The sequence below is a fragment of the Myotis davidii genome, unplaced genomic scaffold (genome assembly GCF_000327345.1).
Source record: "Myotis davidii unplaced genomic scaffold, ASM32734v1 scaffold61, whole genome shotgun sequence".
NCBI classification, from domain to species: Eukaryota; Metazoa; Chordata; class Mammalia; order Chiroptera; family Vespertilionidae; genus Myotis; species Myotis davidii.
The window spans coordinates 1943163-1952278 of record NW_006291729.1 but is presented as its reverse complement, the minus strand read 5'-3'; the positions used below and the strand labels follow the sequence as shown (position 1 = coordinate 1952278).

The window sequence follows — 9116 nt, the reverse complement described above, 5'->3', positions numbered from 1 at the left end:
ACGCAGGGCTGCCGAGAGCCGGCACTAGGTGCCTGGGACACATCAGGACGGGATGTGAACGATGACAGGCCCCAGAAGCTGCCCAGTGAGGGAATCTCTGAGTCTGAGTCACACAGACCTCGGCTCTCGGTCTGACTCTGACCTTTAGAAGCCGTCCTGACTCAGGGCAAGACACTCAGCCTCGAGGAGCCCCGGCTTCCTTATCTGGGAAACACGGGGATAAAAACAGTCTCCCTCTCAGAGGGCTGTTGGGGGGCACTTGAGGCCTTGCACTGGGCACGATGCCTGGCGCGTACCGGACCTTCACAAGCGGTAGCAGCGAGGCATCCTCACAATCACTCTGAGGCAGGCTGTAGTAGCTCCGTTTCACAGACAGCAAAACCGAGCCTGTTTCACTTTGGGTTTCCATCAGCTGCAGACTCCCCACCTCTTCCTACAACAGGGCTCCCCAGGAGCTCGTCCCCGCCCCCAGGGGCCTCGGAACCAGGCTGACCTTCCCCTGAAACACGCCCACCCCGTGTCCCGGCTGGGAGCCCACAGGGTGCTCCTCCCCTCAGGCTCCCAGAACAGAGCCTGGGCGTCCCCTGGGAGCCCCCAAGAGCACTTTGGGGTCTGCCCTTCCTAAACCTTCGCTCATGCGACGACCTGCTCCCAGGATGCCTCTCCCCTCCTCGCCTCCTTTTCCCACTTGCCTGCCTCCTGGGCCCGGGGAGACTCCTCCCCAAGCCTGCCCTGCCCTCTCCACCCCTGACGCTGCTCCCTCCACTGACCTTTCAGGGAGAGTTCGCAGTTGGGTTGGCGACCAGACGTTTCTGATTCCTTCCACGCACCAGTGCTTTTCCTCTCTCATCCTCAAGGTTGGGGTCATCGTTCCCAGAAGTGGAAACAGGCTCAGAGCGGCTCGCCTGGCCGAGGGGGGCGCGGGGGGGCGGGGGCAGTGGAGCTCAGAGGCCTCCCTGCCCATGCCCCTTAGTGGACACAGAGTGACGGGTTCCCCAAGTTCATGACTCAGCATCCCTGAGGGGAGCTCCCTGAGTTCATGACTCAGCATCCCCGCCACCTCAGGGGCTCTCAGAACAGGATCCAGGCCCGACTCACCCTCAGTTCCAACAGTGCCTCACGCCGCGGGGAGGACCCAGCATGGCAAAAAGTCACATCAGGTTCTTTCTCGATTAACAAACTAGATGTTTTGTTTTACTAGTGGGATTTTTTGGAGCTTAGGTTCACAGAAAAATTGAGCTAAAAGGAGAGTTCCCGTATGTCCCTGTTCCCACATCTAGACAACCTTCCCCACCATCAACACCCCACACCAGAGTGGCCCAAGCCCAGAGTCCACACTAGGGCTCGCTCCTCATGCTGTCCATTCTGTGGCCTTCTAAAAAATGTATCTTTATGGATGTCAGAAAGGAAGGGAGAGGGAGAGAGAGAAACATCAATGATGAGAGAGAATCATGGATCGGCTGCCTCCTGCACGCCCCCTATGGGAGATGGAGCCTGCAACTCGGGCATGTGCCCTGACCAGGAATCGAACCCTGACCTCCTGGTTCATAGGGAGATGCTCAACCACTGAGCCACATGGCCGGGCCAGTCTATGGTTTTGATAACTGCTTAATGACATAGATCCATCACCGGAGTACCTTACAGAGGAGCTTCACCGCCCTAAACACCCTCTGTGCTCACCTCGCCACCTGTCCCAGCTCCATGTCTTTTCATGGCTCAATAGCTCGTTCCTTTTCGGCGCCAAACAATCTTCCATTATGTGGAAGGACCACAGCGTATTTACCCATCCACGTGCCTTCATCTTGGCTGCCTTCAGGTTTTGGCAATTGTAAACAAATCTGCTGCAAACATCTGTGTGATTTGAGTTTGCCCGGGGCACCCTCGGGGAGCCCCCAGTCTGCAGGCACTGAGAAGGGAGCGTAGGCTGAGGCAGGGGGACAGAGACCAGCAGCCCAAGGGAGCCCCAACCCCAGCCCAGCCATGAACCTGGACTTCCAGCTGCTGTGGGCACGCCCTCTGGGCACCGAGCTCCATTTGCTCATCTTGGTGCTAGGCTGGGAGCAATGCGCTGTCCACGACCGTGGTGCTGAAGCCGTGGACACGGCCCCAAGGCAGCTGAGCTACCTCATGCTCAGCCCTGCTCTCTCTACGCTGCTGCTGCTGCTGCTAATGGTGATGGCAATGATGATGGTGATGATGACGATGATGGCAATGATGATAGTGACGGCGATGATGTTGACATGACGATGGTGATGGCGATGAGGATGATGATGATGATGGTCAGCGTGCCCATGGAACTACAATTCATGTGGTTACACTCCCCCTGGGTCTCTGGAGACCTGGGCTGCTGCATCTACGTCTTCATGCACATGGTGAGCACCTACGCCACGGTGCACAGCGAGGCTGGCCCAAGCACTAAGCACTGCCTGGCCCTGTGCCAGCCCCTGGGTGCCAGCCACCTGCTGGCGTCAGACAGGACCTGCACCCTGCTGTCCTCCTCCGGGCGCCTCGCTTGGCCTGGCCTGGCCCCACCATGGCTGTCACTGTGGGGCAGAAGCAGGAGCTGAAGGCTGTGGATGGGGTGCCGGAGCCTGCCTCCCGCTGGCACCCAGTGCTAGTGACTCCCGCCATGGTCCAGGTTCTCCTCCAGATTAGGGGGAGGAGGGAGCAGGCACCTATGTTTTCACCTCTAATCCTCAGGCCACTCAGAAAATTGGGCCTCCGTTTTCCAGGCTAGTGAAGTGTCATCAGAAATCCAGAACTTAAAATGAACTCAAAGTCTGTGCTCTTCCCACTCTTGTGGGAGTGGCGGCCGAACGTTACTGGGTGTAAGAATGACCTGGGGAGCCCTAGCCGGTTTGTCTCAGTGGCTAGAGCATCAGCCTGAAGGGTCCCAAGTTCGACTCTGGTCAAGGACACATGCCCGGGTTATGGGCTCGATCCCCAGTAGGGAGCGTGCAGAAAGCAGCCGATCAATGATTCTCTCTCATCATTGATGGGAAGGTCCTGGGTCTCCTCCATTTGGTTGTTTTCCATGAAGGATTCGTAGCTCCCGGGTTTATTCCCAGACGCTCTTGAAGCTGTTAACGTAAAAAGAAAACAACATTGAAATCTCCCTAAAAATCAAAGGAAAAATATCCTCGGGTGAGGATTTAAAAAAAAAAGGAATTACCTGGGGAGCCTGTAAAGATACAGATTTCATAAAGTCAAAAAATATTAAATACAAAGCTTGTCATGGAAAACAGCCGTCTCCTCCCCACCCCGAGTTCTATTCTCTAGTCTAGACACACCCCTGTCCACACTCGGCCTCAGCCGGGGGAGTGCGGGGCGTGTGGCAGAAGAGCTGGGAGGAATTGATTGCTTATTTCCCATGAGCCTCCTAACAGAAGCCCCAGGTCCCCTTTCAGCTTTAGCCACAGGGGAGCTCACAGCACCCGAAAGCCACCGTCCTGCGTGTCACGCGCCTTCGTACATTTTCAGCCACGGCTCCCTCCATGTCCACCTGTTTGCCTTTTCTCTCTCAGCGACTCTTCCTCGTGTGACTATGCCCCTACCAGTGTGGGTTTGGTCTTATTTCCTTTCCAAAACTGTCTTCTCTGCCATGCTGTTTGGTTAAGCAGGCAGCCCCTGGAAAGCACTGCCACACAGCTTCCTCTCAAAAGGGTGTCAATACCCCCCAAAGAAACAAATGCATAAGTTTTATTTGTAAGACTGGAACCAACAAGGATATTCGTTTGAGGTGGGATTTTTTTAAAATTAATAAAATGGGGAGAACAGCACCAAGTTGCCTATGTACAAAAGACAAATGTAACGAAAGAAGGTATGCTTTTATTCCAAAACAGGAATAACGACATGTACAAGGGAATGGTTTCATAAACGTTGACCAAAATCTGTTATACTCATGGGCTTTTTATTTCCTAGGGGAGAAAGGGCTGGCATTCATTCTTTGGCATCATCTTGAAAAATAACATCTTCTTGACCTGTTATCCATGAGAGTGCTTATAAAAGCCTAAGACGGACATACAGAAACGCATCCTAGGATTGACTTTTCCGTATCGTTATGCGTCTCCTACGGTGACAGGCCGCTCATAAGGCAGGTGGTGGGGGGAAGACGGACTCTGGGGACCAGAGTCCAGCAATGAGACCTCTGTTCCTCTCCAGTGCCGTGCACTCTCCGCACCTCAACCTTCTTATCTGTCAAATGGGAGAGTAATTCCACCCACACTGGGTGTGGGAAGGATCAATCAAGATCATAACTGTGGCCCAACGCCTGGCCTGGAGGCGGTGCTCCATAATGCTGGTTTAAAAACACTCTGGCCCTGGCCTGTGTGGCTCAGTTGGTTGGGCATCATCCCATGCTCCGAATGGTTGCTGGTTCAATTCGCGGTCAGGGCACGTGCCCAGGTTGCAGGCTGGATCCCTGCTCTCATTTCGATGTTTCTCTCCACCCCACACACTCCCTTTCTCTCTCTCTAAAGTCAATAAAAGTATTTTTTAAAAAAACATTCTGGCAGATAAGTGGAAGTGTATCAAAGAACATCCCTACTGTCATCTGCCTGTCCCCCTGCCTCTTGGGTCAGCGACCAAGCACTCATTAGAAAAGTCAAGCTGTTTAAGGAACTGAAAACTGAGCTTCAAAAAAATGGTGGACAGAAGTCTAGTTCTTACCAAGCTGTTTATGTGTCACTTTGGTGGTTTTTATTGTTCGTTTCAAGTGAACCATTTGGTCCTCTTTCCTTTGTAAGGCAGGTTCTGTTTCTTCAGGTCAACCCGCCTCTGCACCCAGCTTTCCTTCCTGCCATCTTTTAAAGAAAGAAGTTTCTTTTCTCTTTTGCCCTTTCTAAGAGGTAGGGTGCCTACCCTCTACTATCTTAATAGAACTGCATTTGCTCTGAAGTAAAACCGTTCATTTTACTTGATTCAAGTTGATACCTTTGGGCTTTTTAAAAAGCAAACTTCTAGGCAAGGACACAATTCTTATGTAGTGACCCACTGTTTTTTCTTGCCTCCGGCCTTTACAGTGAAAGCATTCTTTTTTAAAATATTGCTTTGTAGTAGATGGTGAGGGAACCTACACGGCTCACATCCTACCCATCGTCTGGCACCTCTGCAAGATAATCGAGAGACTGAGAACGAAGAGAAAAGGCAAGTTCGTCCATGGAAGCGTACGGATGGCATGACAGTCGGCGAAACTTTGTTCTTCGTGAAATGGACCTGGACGTAGCACAGGGCGATGCAGCCGGCCCGGGACCGGGAGGGCGGGTGTGCGTTACTGATGCTCGACACCCACAGACGCCGTCCCTCCCGGAGTCTCCGTCACCTCTGGGCTTTGGGCCGCCACGAGGGACGTGCCAGACAGTGTCTGCGGCCCGTTTCTGTTCAAACACCCCGTGGTTCGAATTCTTTAGCCTCAACGGCATGAGGTTCCGAAGACTCCACTCTTCCCGGAAACCCTGCGGGCGCCGCCCTCAGATGTGCCGTCCCGTCAGAAAGAAGAGCGGCCGGTCCTCCTTGGCGTTGGCGGTCTGGAACTCGTCGCGCAGGCGGAACTGCCACTCGTCCTCCAGCTCCAGGCGGACCACGGTCTGGCGCAGGGAGTTCCGGTCCTGGCAGATCACGCACAAGGTCGCCCCTGCACGGACAACGGCAGAGCGTGTGAAGACGGGGCGAGCGTATCCCGCGGAAACCCAGCGCCGGGACCCTGCGGCTCGCAGAGAGAAAGAGGCTGCGCTTGGAAGGGGAGGGCCGCGTGTCCCCGGGCCCCGCTTCTTTGGGAATGCTTCCCAGTGTTAGCAAGGCAGACAGGGCGATGCGACCGGCCGGCGAGATAACATGGAGGCGGAGGAAACGGTGGCCAAGCGGGCAAGAGAGAAGGAGAGCTGGCAAGAGACTGGTCGGATGCAAAACCAAGCTCTCTCAGCTGCAGCCCTACCAGGCCCAACACCACCTTCTTCTCCCACTCGAGGCGATCCGCTCCCACCTGTCCCCACCTGCCCACCAGGTGAGCTTTCCCTCCTCTCCAATCCCAGCACAATCAAGACATTCATGTCCATTCATTCCATTGCTCTGGCTGCCTTTCTACCACCACCTTCCTACCTACCTACCTTCCTACCTTCCTCCTACACGGCCTGCCCTCCCTTAGACAAGCTGCTCCCCCAGGGCAGAGACTGCCAGGGGCAGAGATGGCTGTAAGCCTCTCACTACTCAGGGCCTTAGCCTGTGCGGGGCTCCGGGAACACCTGCTGGACAAGGTCAGCGTGAAGGGCCACCCGGGGAAAGCGCATCGGTCAGGGCCCGCCGCTGGGCGGGACGTCGTTTTAAAGTCAGACAGAACAAACGGCTGCCGCTCTGAATACTCTCGCAGGAAACCAACTCCAGCAGGAGGAAGACTCGCGTAAAAGTCCAGAAGCATCCGTATCCCAAGACGAGGAGGAGGACCTCGCCTTCCCAGAGGAGGAGACATCAGTGGGGACCTGGGGCAGGGTGTTAGGAATCTGCACTGAGCCCGGCCATGTGGCTCAGTGGTTGAGCGTCGCCCTATGAACCAGGAGGTCACGGTTTGATTCCCAATCGGGGCACATGCCTGAGTTGCGGGCTTGATCCCCAGTAGGGGGCATGCAGGAGGCAGCCGATCAATGATTCTCTCTCATCATTGTTTCCATCTCCCTCTCCCTCTCTCTTCCTCTCTCAAATCAATTAAAAAAATATTTTTTTAAAAAAGAATATACACTGAAAAGGAACACATCTCTGCCTTTTGCCGAAAAGAAAGGGGATGTGTCTCATCTCCACCCAAACAGGCGGGGGGCGGGCGGGGGAATGTGCACCCCGGAACCCCGCGCCCACCTTCCTGGGCTTTGCTGGCGGTTTCGGTCCCTCTCTGAGCCTCCGTGCACCCACTGGAGAAGGAGGACTACGACCAGGAGCCACCTCCTCAGCAGCAGCAGGTCACCAGCATTCACGTCAGGGCCCGGGGGACGCAGAGGACGGGAACTTACCTTTCAGGAAGTGGAACTTTTTCAGAAAGCTGGCCCCCACGAAGGAGTCGCAGAGGTAGAGCAGGAGCCCGCTGAACGTGGAGTCGGAGCAGCTGACGTTCAGGGAGTGGGGCCTGGAGCTCACGTAGCACACGGAGATCTGGAAGACAGCGAGGGGACACTGCTCTTGTGATGTGCTCAGCCACGCCACGCCACGGCTTCACCGCTAACATGCCAACCGCTCGGCCACGCTCAAGGTTTTGGGGGACCAGAAACAATATTTTTTTGTATTATTTCCAAATCTACAGCTTAAAACTCAACTCCAAGAGAATTATCCGGATTTATCTATGCATTAACTAATCAGAGAATCGGAAATGTTTTGGCACCCAGCCAGTACGGCTCAGTGGCTGAGCATCGACCAGGAGGTCACGGTTCGATTCCCAGTCAGGGCACAGGCCCGGGTTGTGGGTCTGATCCCCAGTAGGGGGCGTGCAGGAGACAGCCGATGATTCTCTCTTATCACTAAGAGAATTATCCGGATTTATCTATGCATTAACTAATCAGAGAATCGGAAATGTTTTGGCACCCAGCCAGTACGGCTCAGTGGCTGAGCATCGACCAGGAGGTCACGGTTCGATTCCCAGTCAGGGCACAGGCCCGGGTTGTGGGTCTGATCCCCAGTAGGGGGCGTGCAGGAGACAGCCGATGATTCTCTCTTATCACTAATGGTTCTATCTCTCCCTCTCCTTTCCTCTCTGAAATCAAACACACACACACACACACATACACACACACACACACACACACACTTCAATTACACTAAGAATATATTTTTTTTTTTTTTTTAAAGAAATGTTTGGCACCAGCGTTGGGTTTGATTCCTAGCGTATTATATTGGAACAGACCATTCACATGCTCTCCTGTGAACACATGAACACATGGGAATACGTGAACACATGTGAATATGTGAACACGCGTGAATATGTGAACACACGTATACCAGGTCTGAGACTGCCTGACTTGATTTGAAGCGGCGGCACCTGCAGTGTAAAACGCGGCTCAGCACTGCAGGACCTGACACTTAGTACAAGAGCGACAAGGACTTGACAGGACTACTTCCTTCAGCTGCAAATCTGGGGTGTTGAGCACCTGGAAGATGGGGGGCGGGGGCGCTGGCGAGACACTCCGCTGGCGAAACTGATGAAAGGCTCCTGACGTGGGAACCTGGTGCCGAGGCCCCTGTGCTGTGCAAACGTGTTCTTAGCCCAGTGACGGCGAACCTTCTGAGCTCGGCGTGCCAGCATTTTAAAAACCCTAACTTACCTCTGGTGCCGTGTCACAGATAGAAATTTTCTGATATTTGCAACCATAGTAAAACAAAGACTTATATTTTTGATATTTTATATATTTAAATGCCATTTAACAAAGAGAAATCAACCAAAAACATGAGTTCGCGTGTCACCTCTGACAGGCGTGTCCTAGGTTTGCCATCATTGTCTCAGACGGTCACTGCGATGGGATGCGCAGGCTGCCGAGGGGGACAGGACGCTCCTGACTCTAATAATAACCTCTTACTTGGTCATGAAAAAAGGGAAACCCCCGCAGCCTGTTTCACCGGCTGTCAAGAGGGGAGCACCGAGACGCAGGTGCTGAGTGCATCCCAAGCCCTCGGTCCTGGCGCTTCCCCCGAGGCAGCTCCAGGTGGACGGGCAGCAGGCACCAAGTTACCTGGGACCCCAGGTTCAGGTAGCAGTCGACCAGCAGCACGGGGTGGCCGTGGTTCCGCAGGGACAGCGGGAAGAAGCGGTGGCTGTGGTGCTGCAGGAACCGCTCCAGCAGCAGCTGCGCGGGGGCCGCCAGGGATGGGTGCTTGCTGTCGGGCGCACAGATGTACTGGGCGGGCACGACGGCCACGGGGTTGTCGGACACCTGTGTGGGGAGGAGGGGCGTCAGCACTCCCCAGGCTGCCAGGCTGGAGGGACCCAGGCCGGCGGCCCCGCCAAGGGAAGGGGGCCCCATGGCAGTGCTGAGAACACACCGACTTGGACGATAAAGTTCTCTGTTAAGAAACATCAGGTTTTCCCCAAGGGGGACAGGTGAGAACTGATCAACTCGATCAGTAAAAATCATCGACATTGACCT

The 9116-nt window shown here is 54.5% G+C and overlaps 1 protein-coding gene across 1 annotated transcript in view; it reads right to left on the bottom strand.

The window, feature by feature from the left end:
- Nucleotides 1-4453: 4453 nt before the first annotated feature.
- The window catches only part of GREB1 (growth regulation by estrogen in breast cancer 1), an 81565-nt gene continuing 76902 nt past the window's right edge, over nucleotides 4454-9116 (bottom strand). The window contains exons 30-32 of the mRNA XM_015564943.1: nucleotides 8703-8903; nucleotides 6996-7134; nucleotides 4454-5632 (exon numbers count right to left, since the gene is read on the bottom strand). Of these exons, the coding sequence (XP_015420429.1) occupies nucleotides 5469-5632; nucleotides 6996-7134; nucleotides 8703-8903 (504 nt within the window). The 3' untranslated portion in view covers nucleotides 4454-5468. The remainder of the gene's footprint in view (nucleotides 5633-6995; nucleotides 7135-8702; nucleotides 8904-9116) is intronic.